Below are 17,660 nucleotides of genomic sequence, written 5' to 3'. Positions count from 1 at the left end.
CATAGTAGACAGGGTTATTTCATTTATTATTAATTTCAGAGCATTTAGGATGGAAAAAGAGCTTTTTAATACTACAAAAAATCATACATTTAATAAAAAAATTGCGTATACAAAAACATTACATCTATACTAAGGTTTATTTTAGTAGAAAATCTTTTTCAAATATTGCAATTTGTAAAAAAAATAAAATTAAAAGCACTTACTAGTCAAGTCTAAAAGTTATAAGGTCTACAGAAAGTAGATAAACTATAAGTAAAAACATCAAGGGAACTTTTTAGTATAATTTTCACTGCATAAAAGAGCAAAGCATATATTTAAAAAAAAATGTTAAACAATCTAAAAACAGTTTTTACATAAAAAATCATCTTTTTCAATAAAATTATAGTAATTTTGATACAAATATAGAAAGTGATTTCTAAACAAGTGATTTATTTAATTTATAATACATTTATCATAGTTATTTCTTATAGTTACTGTAATTCTTATAATTCCATCTTTTTGGTAACATTTGCAAAATAACCTGAATAGTCACTAAGTTGTGGAATATATATTACTGGCAACTAAATGGCTATTACAATTAATACAAAAAATATAAACTGACAGCCTGAAAAAACACTCTTACAGCAAAATTCACACATTGATAATAAAAAAAAAATCATAAAATGTTTTGTTATCGTACGAACTTAATTTGTTGATTATGTCACTGGGCATATTACTAACTGAAGATAGACAGTTTATATACCTAATGAGAATATAAACGGTATATCACGGTTTCCATAATATACCATAAAACGGAATTTACAATTATTTTCATATTTCGTAACACATTAAAAACAGATAATTACTAACAGTTTATTACATCACACAATTTTCTGTTAGTCTTATAATTCATTATTATATTATGACTTGGATAATTCTACATTACATGCTATTTTGAATTAAAAATCACTTCATACACAGGCAATAAAATGAAATAATCTCATTTTAGTGTTGTGAAGCTGATTAAAATCTGTTTTTTTTTTCATTTATTTTTGATAAAATAAAAATAAATAGTAGTCTAAAATTTTGACGAACAAAGTCAGTCCAACCAAAGTTAGAATGTATTTAATTTTCGATTGAACATTTATTAAAAAAAATAATTTCATAATGCATTTTTATTTTAAAACTATTTTAAAAAGAATAATTTCATTGATGTAAAAAACAATATATTTTACACAGCATATTTCAGCAAAATTCATTTTATAAAACTTACAAGTAAAATTTTATAATTCATTGATTGCGTAAAATGTAACACTCGAAGCCTAAAAGCTAGAAATAAATCATTTTAAAATCGTTTGTAAAAAATATTTCAATACTAATAACAATATTGCAACTTGGAAGAATAATACTATACGGCTAGGGATGACCAAGTATAAAATATCGAATATCGAAACATCCACCAATGATGCACATATTTAGTAAAAATAATACAGAAATAATACAAAAGTAATCTTTTATTTTGTTGTTTTAAAATGTAAAAATATTGCACATTTTTATAATCATGAATTCATTGATGGATTAACAGTTCATTGGAATATCGATAATTGTATTCGTAATCGATAAAAATTCTAATCGATGTTTGACCATCCCTATGTTTACAAGCCCACTTGTTTAGAATTTTTTACTGCGATGTCTGAGACTTGGTGATGCGTTTTGCACCTCTATTTGGAGGACCTTTAGGTTTAGCGAAGGCAGGTCTGTGAAGGTTTCTCTTTGGATGGATTTCATCATATAAAAATTCTTCCGTTAATTCTTTACCATCATCTATTTCCAACTAAAATAAAAACATATTTGCGTACAGAAAAACATCAATATAGAAAGAAAAATAAGTTAAGAGAATTTATTTTTTTATATTTAAGACTAGCTGCTGCACGGGACTTCGCCCGCGTGAAATTAATAAAAGTTTGAGTTTTTTAAAAATCGGCCCAGTTGTTTTTGAGTTATTTCAATACATACAAAAATACAAATCTTTTCTCTTTATAATATTAGTATAGGTTAAGAATTATAGAAAATCACTTACCCTTTTGGCAATCTCGATGCCCATTTTTTCAATAATATCTAAAAAGGTTCCTATACAACTTGAATACAACATTCTTTCCTTTATACTGCAGCTGTATCCCGGCATAGAGTAGATGAACACTGAAATAATAAAATATCAATGAATAAAACTATACAACACTAGCTTTAGCCTTCGACTCCGATCCCCTGGAATTAGAAAAAAACAAAGCAAGTTGCCTTTGTGTTCTTCCAGACTATGCTTTACAACTATGCCAAATTTCATCGAGATCCATTCAGCTGTTTAGGCTGCATACTAACAAATATTCACCTATCCATCCATCCATCCAATCGCATTTATGATATTAAGAATGTGTGTTCTATCTATGTTCAGAGATAATGAAAGAGATCAACTATGTTTTAGTATGAATGTTACCAGAATGGAGATTCAAGCTTAGTTTGCAAAGAAAAATTTACTAAAGATCACCCATCTTCAAAAACTGCAAAAACCATTGAATTATGGTTTACAAACGTTAAAATATTACTTACAAATGTCAATTTGTATAGTTATGTGAAATTGTGTAGTGGTCTTGCATACTTCTATACTATGTTGAGTAAAGTTCGGTTAAAACAATGTTAAGTTACAGATAATTTTAACTTTAAAATGAACTTTACTTACCAATACTTTCCAAGTAATCGCCTTCGTGCGTGTGTTTGAACACGAAGAGATGGTACCTGGCGTGGTCTGCCGGCACTTGACGAGGTAATTCCGATTTCTCGATCATAGAAGCTTTCGCTAGAAGAATCTTTTCTTCATCTATATCTGTAAATAGTCAATAATGGAGATATATTAATCTGAATCTGTACTAAAATAAAGTGCAAACGCAAACTTATCTTTTACTAGCTTTGGCCCGTGATTCCGTCTGCGCGGTTACAAATATCAAGTAGTCTATGTGTTCTTCCGGACTATCCTCTACATCTATGCCAAATTTCATCGAAATCCGTTCAGCCGTTTAGGCTAAAAACTCTAACAAACATCCATCCATCTAAACTCTCGCATTTATATTAGTATGATGTAACATATCAGCTATCATAGCATATTTCTAAATAAATATTTTTTTAATGAAAAGCCTTACACTTAAGGCAGGCATTTTTACACTATTTAATTATGAGGGTAAATAATTTGGAAAAAATTCCATAAGAGAAATACAAGCCAATAGCAGTAAAAAAAGCAATATTGAGGTAACCATGGTAACAGTAATTGTTAGCCTTTGTTGTCTTAAGCATTTAAAGTTCGACATTTGCAAATAAAAAACATTTTATAGAATGTAAACAATAAAATATATTTTTTTATTGTTATCTTGTTACACGCAATGAAGAGGGATATAAAATATTATAAAGATTATCTTACCTATTTTAAATTGTAAATAATTATAGGAACCATGTTGGAGATCAATAATGCCCTGTTTTGCGTCTTCAGTTATTGGAAACGAAACACCACCCATTGTAGACTGTCTGGAAAATCAATTAAAAATCAATGAAGCTGATATAACAAGAACTGTTAATGGGTCACTAAGGAAGAACCTTAGTGAAGCCTCATACTACACCAATGATAAACACATTACAACTTTGAATAGCAATTAAATTGTTTTTAAAAACCAACATTTCGTCAACTTTTAATATGTTTTACCTTGAATCAGTACCATAGTTGGGACTATGTTCATTTTGTTGCAGTTCTTTTAATGCTTCTTCCCTGTCTGTGAGCGGTGCCGGAGCGTTCACCCCACTCAGGTGTGCCTTGTAGCCTTTCAGACTGACTTCATCCTGGAAACAATAGATTCAAACTATTTACTCTTTAAAAATCCTTTTAAGCCACTGATCGCTACAAATGGATAGGCTAATCGCATTTTATGTTTATTTGATTTTTAACATCTTGGTGCTGATGAAAACGGTTGTTTGCAATTGCGAGAATTGGAATTAATAATAGAAATCGAATTAACTGTCATTAACGCCAACAAAAAGCTTATCAAAAGTAATTTCCATGCAAATATAGGTCTTTGTTACAAGCCTTAAACCTGCTGCATATCGAGTATTATTTGTTAAAATTTTGCCTCTATGTTTTAACAGTTAGATTCTTCAGAGATTTAGCACAGTATTCATAATTACCTTGCTTGTGGCATGCATTTCATCTTTAATATGAGCCGTTCCGAATTCCTGTTTAAGTGTGGCCTTAGTGGAAGCATATAACATCTTCTGCCTCACCGGGGCACTGTCTGGTGACCAGCTCAGCAGCAGCCATTCATGACCAACTGAATTTGTTGAATCAAATCTATAAATACAAATATATTATATTGGTTTTGTCTTAATTTTTAACTAGCTGTTGCTTGCGACTTCATCTATGGGAAATTAAAAATTAAAGAAAAATATAGATTACATACTAATAACAGCTTTGCAATAGTGAAAGCAGAAGAAGAAAAAGAAAGAAAGAATTGCGTTATTTCAATACATACAAAATTCCCAAAAAAAAAAACAAATCTCTCCTCTTTACAACATTAGTATAGGTATGTATATATATAACTTCATATACATACAGTCATCAATTTTGAAATCTTAAAATATTTTGTACCCCGTAAACTGATTGGCCCCATAATTCTTCCAATAGATATTTTTTCCTCAACCATCCAATCAATCAGTGGGATGATCAATTCATCGGAAAACCCTATTTCAAATAAATACAGATATTCATTTAACTTGTAACCAACAGTGATGCAGCCAAAAAACTAACTTTTTTTATGAAATCAAAACAACTGTATTTTTGTTAATTTACATATTTACATTATTTTAAAAAACTATTATATATCAATCACATCTTGTCTGTTATACTTCCTTTTCTTCTTCTATTTTTACTATATCTTTTTTAATAACCAAACATGCTAGTTTTGGTGGCCAGTATGCAACCTCTTTGGCTGTATTCATACTTCTTGTCCAAAGAGGTTGTATTTTGCACTGAACAGTAGTAATCATTGAGGAAATTTAAAGAGACTGATACAAATGGCAAATTGATATTACTAACCTGTATAAAATGTAGCAAGGGAGATCATCTATAACTAATGAAGGTACAAATTTATCAAAGTCATGTTCCCAGGAACCTTTAACAGCTTGGTATTTAGACAATATAAGCTGTTCTGTAAATGTCATAAAAAAACTTTAGAAATGTTAATTTAAAAAAAAAGAGAAAAAGTTATGGTGACAAATAAATTACCATTGTCAATGGTGACTTTTAATACACGAATTTTTCCATCTCTACATTTAGTGAAGTATTTTTTCAATTCAGTATTGGCTGAAAATAAAATAATTATTTATCAACACACAACTAACATTAAACACAAAACACAATAATATATACATATTACTCGCTACACAATGTATATTTATGGCTTATAGGTTGTATCAGAAATTATTCTAAGGAATATTGCATGTTGAAAATAAAAACATATAACAAACTTATAAAATTGAAATTAACTTAAACAACCAGCCCATAATCTCAAATTTTGTATTATCTCAATAAATAACAAAGAAATATAACAAAATTAGCCTTTTCCATGCAATTAATGTCATGCAACTATATTGTAAGGGAAAGGGTATACATGTCGATTTAATGATATTAAATGTTTTAATATGAATATTTATACCTGTGTATAACTGTAATATTGGCTAAGGGAATTAAAAGAGAGCAATCATGTTATTAAATCTTATAAAGTAGAAAAATATGTGGCCATACCTTGAATTCCAGTTTGATGTGACATTTTCGTTTCACCTTATAAATATTTTAATATCAGAAATTGTAGGAAGGTCTTAATATTTTAGTAACTGTAATATAATGGTTTATCAAATTCTATTTATAACGGGATTCAAAGTGGGAGTTATGGATCTCGGCTACTCGGCTCCGTCAATTCAATAACATGGCTGTGTCAAATTGAAATGTCATCGTAATATGTCAAAGTCAAAATACACAGGATATAAACTAGCACAGGTTATTATATATTTTTAATAATTTTGAACCAAATAAAAAAGTTAAAACAGTAGGCAAGAAAAGTCGTTAGTCGTAAAAAATAAGAACATGAACATTTAAATTATAACCGAAATAATTTTACAACTTTTGTATAATTATAATTACAATTTTTGTTTAAAACAAAACGTGTGCAAATACAATGTAGATCAGCAACACACTTTAGGACAAAAACACTTTAGAAAAAGTGTATAGTGATTTTCTCAAGACAGTATTACAGCTAATCAGATTTAACTTATTTTTAGTAGTTAACTTATTTACTAGCTATTTTAGAATCCAACTTGATTTTTTACTTTTATTTTCAAAAATGTTTGCTTCTTTGTTAAGTAATTAATCAAGCCATCTTAGCCATCGCATTTGTAAACTGTGTTTGTTTAACACTGTGTAGTAAACTAACTCACACATAACTTTACATAACCGAAAGGCTTTCCTAACGTGCAGTTCGTGAAGAGAAATACATAACTATGTTCTAAACGCACAATTGTATATCGTATAGCGTATTTATAATAATGCAACTATTATTTAAATTAAATAAATTTGAGGGATCATAAAAAGTGAAAAAAGAAGTAGTTAAAAATTAAATTTTTGTTTTTACTTTCGAATGTAAACTGTCGGCTTTTAAAAACGCAAAGTTGAGTTACGAACTAAAAACAGTGCTTATTTCAGGTGCACAAAACAGAATCAAAAACATCAATCTTAATTACTCTTGCGGTTGATTAATCTCAGTGATGGATTTTGTAGTTGCCAATTACTCTGCAGCCGCAGGTTATTTTTATTTCTGAATCGGAGCAACTTTTGCACAATTTAATAGTGCTTTAATGGATTAGCTTCTGAGTAAACTCTAGACTTTATTAAGTAGCCATAAACTGATTACAGTCCTCGAGTTTACTTATAAATTATGTAAAACAAACAACTTTATGTCGAACTAACAAGAATTAAGAGTTAAAGCTTAAAAGTTAGCTTATTTAAGTTATTAATGATTTTTTTTTGCGGGGTGATGGGTTGCTCATTATTCTATTGTGATTTTAAGTTATTTGGTATTTTAAGGGCCTGTCCCACTATTGGCTGGTAGAGGCTCAGATAGCTTAAAAATTACGACACTGTCAGATATGGTAAAAAAAAAACGATATTTCCATCACATATTTTACACGTTAGATTGTTATCAGTCAATTTACAATTCGGTGGGACAGGCCCTAAAGATTTTATTACTATTCAAGCTCCAAGATCAATTTAAATTTAAAAACTTATGGACGTAATTGACCATACAATTAAGAAACGTATTTCAAGAACCTTAAAATAGTGATGCTCGTGGAAAAAATACATTCTAAATTCTACGAATAAAAATAAATTGGGATTGCGTATACAGGAAATCCTACTTGAGTTACAGTTGCATGACAAAATCAGCATGCACTATTAATTTTTGTACGACTATTCGTGGAAAGTTTAAGTTGTAAAACTATACGGTTCGTTATCTTGCACTGTACGACACGGTTTTTATGATTACGACCCTAATACAGGTCACTACAGCCTTTGGATTTTATGCAGCCTTTTTAAATATACTATCCAAATAGAAAATAGGATTTGTTCGTTTTAATTGTGCGGAATAACGGATAGAACTAGTGAGCCATCTCCTACAGAGTCAATAGTTTTAGCCTAGTTAACTAAACACACACTTTTTTGTTGCCTAAGATGTCAGCAATTGCAGCATATTCTTGAATAATCCTTTATTAATAAAAAGCCCTAGACTTAAGTCATCCTTTAGGGTACATATTTTCACGCCATTAAACTTAGGTGGTAAATATTTTGGAAAAATATCTTAATGTCGGAAAGAGACCATAAGCAAGATAGCTTAGGTTTGTCATGGCATGTCATTTTGACATTTGTTATTAATAATTTGACAAATGTAAACAATAAAATAAAATTTTCATAATTTCATGCAGATGAAGCCGCACGGAAACAGCTAGTAATTTATAATTGTAATGAGCAATCGGTCAAAAAACTGATGTTGGTTGTTTGGTGTTATCGGCTAAAGTAATAACCTATAAATAAAGGATAATAAAATGTTTTGCAAATTAAAGAGAAGCTTTTCTGATTTATTGTCTAATTTATGGTGATATCTAATGTAGCATTGTAATATCTGTGGTCTTACTTAATAAAAAACAGATAGAAATCAGAATACGTAACAAAACAAGTAAAGTGCCATTGATTTAATGAAATATGTGACCTAATTAAACATTATCGCAACCACCCGACACATGAATTTGCGAGGATGGAATTATAAACAGAGAATTTATATTTTAATTTGATGAAGAGAAATTTTAACTGGCAATACCATTGATTGAACAAATTGTTACATCAGTTATTGTTTTTAATAATATTTCACGTTTACGTGTCAATTTATTATCAAGTTAGAACATATTCAATTATCATTACTCTTGTATGTCTCACAGTCTGTGCTGTTCTTCCATACATTTCAATCAACCGTCATATCTTAATCCACTCCCTTCCTCTTAACCTCTTTTACTCAATCGATCTATACTTTATTTGGACTTCCACTACCTTTTTCGTCTACATTCAGTCTTAACACTTTCTGGTTTAAGTCCCCATCCTCTCCTCGCATAATATGTCTTCATTACGCTAATCTTTTTCTTTTTATTAAGTATACATTTCATAGACGACACTAAAAAAATGCTTTTTAAGTGGTTTTATATTATATTCAAATGAAGTTGCGGCATTAAAATTTATAGTCGCATCGAGGCAAGCGTGTTGTTCACAACAAAGTGCAAATTTTAAAACAACTTTGTCGTGATCTGGTTTACTGCGAACTTTTTTTGCGTGCATAATATAAAAGTTTTTTAAATAGTACTGTGCGCGTGTTAATAAATATAGCGGCAGTTTCACCTAAATAAATTGTACATTAAATAAACAATGTCATTTTTTATTATTAACTAAAATTTAACGACGCATTATTATGTACATAATAGTTAATAGTGTCTAGTCTTAGCTTCATAGATATAGAGTAAAAAACAATGTTACTTTGAAACGCAGTTTTCTAAAAACAAAAAAAATATAATACGTTCTGTAACTACTTTCAAAGTTTAATTATTAATTACTAATATCCAACAAAGATTTTCCCTTGCTTATTCTCTCCCAAAAAAATCGAAAGCTCCAGAAATAATTAGTGAAATGTTTCATCAGTTCAAATTGCAGCTTTTAGTGATGAGCAATAAATTTAAACTAACAAAAACGAATCCTATTCCGCGCAGCTGCGTGCTACCGTGTTAATTGCTCAAAAAGACTTAATGAACAAAGGCCCTCCAGTTTGTGGCTGTGGCTTTCCCACCGTCCGGCTTCAGCCAGTTAAAATAATCATTTTAACGCCATTCCACTTGTACCTTTACTTATTTATATAAACACCGAATGTAATAAAAACTATTTAACTACGTCGTAGTCTTAGACTCCAAAAATTAAACAAAAAAATGGGACCCACCTGCAAGCATTACCTTTCGGATAAAAAAAGAATTATCCAAATCGGTCCACTAGCGGCGGAGTTATGCCGTAACACGCATAAAAAAATAATAAAAAAAAACATATCGACGAATTGAATACCTCCTTCTTTTGGGAAGTCGGTCAAAAAAATTAAAAAGCATATAGCTTTTATTACTCACTGATAACGGAGCTTTTTAATAAAGTACTAATCTTTGAAATCGGCCCATTAGTTTTTGAATTATTTCAATCCGTACAAAAATACAAATCTTCCCTCTTTATAATATTAGTTTAGTACAAGACTCTTGGTTTCAAATGAGACAGGCAGAATTAATGATCCACATTTTATAACTTTACTTTGAGAATCGATCTTTTACATCTATGACTAGCTGTTGCTCGCAATTTCGCCCGCGTGAAACTAAGAAATAATAAAAAACACAGCCTACGTTACACAATGATAACATAGCTTTTTAATGGTAAAAGAATCGACATCGGCCCAGTACTTTTTGAGTTCTTTCCTCTTTGTAATATTATTATAGATATAGGATAAGGCAGAGGAAGACCGAAGAAAGTATAGATAGATTGTGTGACAGAGGATATGCTTAAGAAGGGAGTAGAATCTGACATGACGGCTGATAGAAATGTATTGAAGAGCAGTACATACTGTGCCGACCCTCCATAAGGGATAAGGGCAAGTTGATGATGAAAGAATAGAAAAGTATTTAACTAATCTAGACAAATACTGAAATTATACATGTCAATATAATTGGTTTATAGGTTAGTGCATTGTTTCAATAATTTTCGTTGCCAGTAATCATTATGTGGTCAAATTAAAATAGATAAATGCTGCTTAAAACCAATTTATTCCAATATCATATCCATTATTAGATTTAGAGGAATAAAATTGGTTTTCAATATAAACCCACAGTTAAATAATATATAAAAAATTATACGCTATTTTATATCTGTGATAAGTTACTTAAGATGACAATAACATTAACTTTTACATGGCCAATATATTTATGACGTCATTCCGTTAAATCAGCCGGCAGAAGCAATCTCTGGACAAAATTTCATTATTCCATCCTCGGAAATGTGTTAGACTTTTTTCGATTACATCATTTGTTCACATCTGGCTGCTTATTCTATTTTAGTATCTGTATCCAATATTCTATGCAAAGTAATTTTTGTCCTTAATATTTTTTATTTGACTCCTAATTGCTCTGTTTTAAAATGGAATTTTTAATTCAACGCTCATTTTGACATGCTTCAATATCCGTTAGTTTTATTATAAAAATGGTATGAGGTACTTAAAATGATTGTTAACATATAAATTAATTAATGATTGATGATTTATAAACTGATCTGCGTATGCACGCAGCCTGCACTCGAGCATCCTCTAGTCTGTACAGCGAGGCCACTTCATTTATGTATCGGTTGTAGAATCGAATTGCATTGCAGTACTGTAATATTTCAATGGTTGTACTCAATAATTGCATTGCTTCATATAATGAATGAACCTTATTATTAATGCTTATATTTCCGCTCTATTATACAGGTGTTTAGAAATTACAAGTACAGTGAAAGAAGTTTATTACGATCTTGATTTAATTCTATATCTAATTCATGTTGCCATTTTCATATCTGTCTCGTGAACATTATATTCTATGTCATTAACAAAAGACGAAATGTAACTAAAATTTAATTTAATAAATTAAACGTTACAAAATAAATCTAATGTCGTTTCAAATTAAAAAATAAAAAAGTAACATAACGTGTGAACTGAAAAGGTGCAGTAGTTACGCAATTCATCCTCTCTTAAATTTTTAACGAGCTGTAAAAATGTGTCTGCATTTACTTACAGAAAAACTTATGCAACGTCCGCAAAGTTGTTATATTAAAAATATTACCGCGGTCACATTCTACTTAAACATTAAAAACACGAAGTCTAGTGCAGTTTTAATTATAACTTTTACATATAAATTACATTGCGAATGGGAAATTGAGATAGGTACGAGTCATTTCTGATACCATCGCAGACTACTCTAGTGGAAATAATTCAAATGGGAAGTGTTCGTTACGAGATAATTATTGCCTATAGCATGACTAATAGCTAACTCATGTTAAATGTTAACTGAAAAGATAAAACATAAAAGCAACTGTAGTATACATTCATCACCAGCTCACTATATGTCTCCACCGAGGGGCTCGGAGCCTACCCTAAGTAAGGGGTGACTAGGTCAAAGTCAACTACCCAGTGCGGGTTGGTTGACTTCACACATATCTTTGCATTTATTCGCCGATATGTGCAGGTTTTATCACATTATTTACCTTCACCGTAAGAACGTCAAATAAATTATGTAGGTACATATAAAATCACATTGGTACATGGCGGGATTCGAACAAAGGACCTGTAGATTACAAGTCAAGTGCTCAAACCCCTGAGCCACCGACGCCATTGTATACATTACATGAAACATATCTATCGCAACGCTATTCCAACATTCTAAGATTTTTTTGAACCACTGTAAACCCGAGTAACGCGCCGAAGTAGACCTTGGCCTTTTGGGAATATTTTTGTTTTTGATTTTGGTTTTAGTCAACGTTTAGGATTTGATGAACATTTTTTTAACATCGATACACTAATTATACTTCATACTAATATTATAAATGTGAAAGTTTAGATGGATGGATGGATGTTTGTTAGAGTTTGTAGCCTAAACGGCTGAACGAATTTCGATGAAATTTGATACAGATGTCGTCTACATCATCGCAATCTCAACATCATAGTCCGGAAGAACACATTGGCTACTCGCTTTTATTTTTTTTTATTTCAACGCGGTCAGAGTCGCGGGCGAAAGGTAGTTTACAATACTGTTATTGTACACTCTCTAGTATTAGCGATAGCATTGATTTGGCATCTGCCAGGGACTCGAGCCTAATCCGATCAAACTCAGCTCCGTGTCAATCGTTTAAGGCCGTTAAAATCTAAAAGCGGGTTGCACTTTCATTGACACGATTAAGGCGTTGTTCTGATGGACTCTGTGATTGGATAGAGCTTCAGTTCAAAACGTAATAAAAACACATATAGAGTGCATTTCTAAATTCCCATAATCTATGTATATTTTTTGGATGAATACAGGCTTCGACTTCGGTAGTCAAATTAAATGAAAACGTATTACCTTTTGTAATATCATACTTGAAGTATTCTTTGGTGTAACATTTAAGAGGAAAATTTTGTTCTAATTTCTCTACTCATGGAATAATGGAAAATGTGACATTAACGTAAAATTGCTATTGTTCCGCCTGAAGTGACGACAATGGAGATTGTTTGAAAGAGAAAAGCCCACAGAGCGTGAGGGATAGTTTCCGAGTGGGTATTATTTTCAGATCTACAACTGTACTAACGTTTAAAATTATTTCTTTCCACAAGCAGCGACATCTAGGGAGTTTTTTACTATAAAATATTGAATAGACGGTTATTTTTTCGTTATGATAGTCACGGCTTTGTTCACGTGAAATAAAAAAGTGTCTTTTTTAAGTTTTATCGGATAAAAATAATGCAAATCTAAACGTGGTTAAGGTTTATCATAAATACATAAAAAGTATATGAACAACTTTTGGCATAAAAGCTGATGAAATTTTCATCTTAGAAACGCCAATTGCCGTCTTAAATATTTATGACTAAAAAGAAAGACCTCAACACACATTTATTTTCATAAATATACCGTATCATCCAAGTGCAGTGGAACAGAAATTTATGTGACTGAAAAATTTTAAAAATCACAAGCACAATTTTTAGTCAGACAAAACATTAAATGTACAAAATAATTAGGTACTTTGTCATGATTATTATCTGTGACCGTTCGCGTAATTCTTGTAAAATTCTTACTAAGAACTTAATAACTACAATTTAGAACTTACAACACTGAACAGAGTTAAAAAAACTCTGTCTATTTAGATAAACAGTATTAAATTAAAATTAAGTATTTACATTTTTTCATGGCTTTCAAATGCATGTTGAAGTGATTTATTACGTAGGCATATTAGGTTTTTAAGCGTCTCTTTTTATTCTATGCACTAAACTGCATTCACATTTGAATGTTAATCTTGAGCATTATGCCACGTAAGATTAACGAGCTAGTAGCACGCGATGTTTAGCTTTGTTTAAGTCCTACTGGTGTAGAAAAAAGACGTAGTGTAAAAAATAGTGATGGATTAGGTCCTTATAATTGCTAAAACATTTATATTTAATAAGCAGATAAATAGAAGACCACTGGCATATTTTAAATTAATATGAAGCTTCACTAATGCTGGGTTTCTGAAGATTCCTGATATTTTGTCATTACCTATCGATTCATTAATGTTATGTTAAGATACGTTTCAACGGAGTAATCTTAAGTTACGTAGTTCGGAAGCCTATTTCATAAATTTATCGTACCATAAACACAAACGAATGGTTAAATGTAGCTGGGAAACCGGCCATAAGGGCTTCACATACACAATCTCCTTCAGTCGGTACCATCAATTCTAGGTTTTATCAATTCTAGAAATTACTTAATCCTAGTTGCTTAGAAAACTTTATAAGAAAATATGAAGAGCAAAGATAGATACAAAATACTTATTTTACTGTTCAAATTTTAATGAGGATATTTTTTTAGATCGGGTTACACACTGAAAAGCTTTATCAAAATCATCGTAACATTTCAAAGTACGCTATACCCATGAGTCCTGGTCCGCTCTCAACGCATAAAACGCCGAGGTAAGCTAGTTTTATTGCTCAAAGTGTAATCCTAATAAAACGAACGTAAGCTAACCTATGTAACTAAAGGTACCTAACTTTTAGAGTTCTCCGAAATTAACAGTTACAATTATACCTTTTAATAACCAAATAAATGTACTTTTTATATTTTTAAGTGAATGTATGTATTTTATATTTATATTTGAATTTTATAATACTAATATTATAAATGCGATAATTTAGATGGATTGATAGATGATTAAACAGCTGAACTGATTTCGATAAAATTTTCTATCGATGTAGAGGATTATTTGGAAGATCACATAGCCTTTTTTTTTAATTCCACGCGGACGGAGTCGCGGGCTAGTGAAAGCTAGTTTATAATAATAATTACTCTATTATTCACTTAAATCAATAAATAGAAGATATGGAATAAGTTGGTGTTTGTGCCTACATAAGTCTCAAGCAAATTTTGCTTTTGCAATTAAATTACTTTGTGTAAAATATCAACAACTTCATAACAATTAGGACCTAACTTTTGATGAAAGACATGTAATTTACATTTGCAGACCGCAGGTTTAATTTGATACCATTGTTGGCGAGAGTTTTTTTAAAAACCAATATACATTTTTGCTCGAATTTAAAATCTGAAAGTTTCAAAGCACAGAAAAATTGTAAGCACTTAACGAGATATTTTATCCAGCGTATGTGGATTTCATTTATCAATTTCCCTGTGGCCCGGCGTTTTATTGGGTTAAGTTAAACTAGCAGGGAAACGGGACTTAACACGATTTCAGAAAAACTTTCATTTCCTATGCATCCAGTGATTTGTAGAGTGAACGTTTACGATTGAAACTACAAAAAAAGTACATATCTACAAGTATAGTCACTTTAAGGTCGTCGAGTAATTAAATTAGAATAAACAATTAAAGACAACATAATAATACAATTTTGTAAAATGTTTAATACTAGCTTTCGCTCGCGATTCCGCCTGCGTGGTATTGAAAAAAACAAAAGTAAATAGCCTATGTGTTCTTCCAGACTATATTCTACATCTATGCCAAATTTCATCGAAATCCGATAAGCTGTTTACGTATATAAACTCAAACAAACATCCATCTATCCATCCATACATCCATCCATCTAAACTTTCACATTTATAATATTAGTAAGATAAGATTATAAATGCTGGCCAAATAAATGATTTCATTAAGCAATTTTTATAAATGCTTCAGAATGATAGATCTGTATTGAATATCCAAATATTTTGGGTATCAGCAAACATTTTTGCAAAAGAAATTAAGTTTATATTAAATATTACTTACTTGACAAGGCTCAAGTAACAAACTTGTTTAATTGAATATTACGAAGTTAGAAGAAGCTTTTACGCAAAAGGTCAAAAATGTTTACCCTCAATGCCAATCATAGCTTTCACTTATTATATTTTACTAGCTGTTCCTAATATTATAAAAACTTTATTTTATTGTTTACATTGTCAAATTTTAAATTGCAAATTTTGGTAGAGTGAAAATATACATATAGCTAAAAGCGTGTCATAATTGTAGGGTTTTTTTTTATTAAAGAAAGGATTATTCAAAAATATGCTATGATTGCTGACATCCTACGCCACAAAGTATTAGTATAGATTACAGTGGTAGTTAGTAGTTTTTACAAAATAAAATCTTTAGAATGATGTTTGTTTCAGTTGAATTTTATTTTGGTGTTCGCTTCATTCGATCGTTGACACCAACAAGCGAAAACATTTTGTATTTCGAATGGAGCTGTAGAATCAATTCAAAATTAAACCGATTGGAACGAGTGTGTGAAAAACTTTTTTTTAGTTTACGCAATAAATGGCGAGCTACAATGCGACGGCTGCAAACTGGATGAACAATTGTTCATCAAGCACGTCTGAGCAATTGTCGCGATGTGGCGCTGTTCAATGCAGCGCTCGCTTCACTGAATATATCATTCGACAGCGTATAGACATCGCAACAAAAACCTTTACCGAGCTCATGAACAACACTTTTAATACAAAGGCATAAAGAAAAGCCTAGATGAGATTAGTAACATAAGGACGCAAAAGGAAAAAAAATACAGAGTAACCGACAGGTGTAGACGTAGAAAAGAGTTTTTCTAAAATTGCGCCTAATCTGAGTTAAGAACATCAGAGCACAATGACAAAGATAGATTTATTTTTCCTTAACACAGTTTACATACATATATTTGTAAGTAATAAGTAAGAAATTGTAAGACTATACAACTAATATAAATTTTACAGAGATATTTACAACTGCATCTAAAGATGTGTTAGTTTTGTTAGTTAATTTACTTTAATATTTGTATAAAATTAATATGGTTTGTATCACTCTTCACCCTCTGTGTAAGGGCTAGAGCGGAGAAAGTCTGCTCCAGATTCTTCCATATGGTCCTGTCCCATGTCAGTCTGGTCCACAGTGCCCAGCGATCTTTCTATGTCGTCACTTCATCTTTAATGTGGTAGCTCATTCTTCTTAACTAGCTTTCGCCCGCGACTCCGTCCGGGTGGAATTAAAAAAGAAACAAAAGTGAGTAGTCTATGTGTTTTTCCAGAGTATCCTCTACATCTGTACCAAATTTTACGGAAATCCGCTGAGCCGTTTAGGCTAAAGCTCTAACAAACATCCATCCATCTATCTAAACTTTAGCATTTATAATATTAGTTAGATTGTTAAGAGCACAATAAGCTGGCAAGTTATTATATTCATTAACAAAAGGTAAAATCATTGAAATCGAAGATACGTTAGCTCAGAGCACATTATACAGCGAAGGTTCCAAGCGCTGGCTCTATAATTGTTAAATTAAAATTAAAACTATCATATATTTGAACTAAGGGGTTATCTTACAACTTTTTAACTCAGAAGTTTCTAGTTATGAATATTTCCAGCAGTATTCCTTTATATAAGTTGAGAACATGTAAAACGTCAGATAAACTAGTGCGATAAGGAGTACAGCAAGGTTTTGGCGAGGCGCCGGTTTTCTACACGTGTCCGCCGTAAACTTTAAATATTGCTTTTTGCGACTACGGAATTTTGATAAAGTTGAATATTAACGATGTTATATTTCCTACCAAATTTTAAGTACTTAATATTAGTAAATTTTATACAATAACATTGTAAGAATATGTAGTGAGTAGAAATATTTTACTTTTGACAGCCGCTACGGCGTTTGCGGTCAAAACAAAAGGTTGTTCCCGCAATGAACACCTGTAGCATAAAAGTCCAGCCACGGCATTGCTGCGCTTATCGCTGCTTTATTTGACGTTTACAAGCAAACGCTTTGATATATTTT

The 17,660-nt window shown here is 30.8% G+C and overlaps 1 protein-coding gene across 1 annotated transcript; it reads right to left on the bottom strand.

Annotated features, from left to right (window-relative positions):
- Window positions 1–1,218: 1,218 nt before the first annotated feature.
- On the bottom strand, window positions 1,219–5,997 carry LOC106105379 (twinfilin). The gene is made up of 9 exons (XM_013285671.1): window positions 5,816–5,997; window positions 5,297–5,374; window positions 5,108–5,219; window positions 4,201–4,363; window positions 3,725–3,858; window positions 3,446–3,549; window positions 2,714–2,857; window positions 2,060–2,178; window positions 1,219–1,813 (listed from the first exon to the last, which is right to left on the bottom strand). The coding sequence occupies exons 1-9, from the start codon at window positions 5,838–5,840 to the stop codon at window positions 1,661–1,663; spliced, it is 1,032 nt and encodes a 343-aa protein (XP_013141125.1). The 5' UTR covers window positions 5,841–5,997; the 3' UTR covers window positions 1,219–1,660.
- Window positions 5,998–17,660: the final 11,663 nt, after the last annotated feature.

Source organism: Papilio polytes, unplaced genomic scaffold (genome assembly GCF_000836215.1).
Source record: "Papilio polytes unplaced genomic scaffold, Ppol_1.0 DF822845.1, whole genome shotgun sequence".
Classification (NCBI taxonomy): domain Eukaryota; kingdom Metazoa; phylum Arthropoda; class Insecta; order Lepidoptera; family Papilionidae; genus Papilio; species Papilio polytes.
Note: the sequence above shows the minus strand (reverse complement) of the source record. Positions and strands in the feature narration are given on the sequence as shown.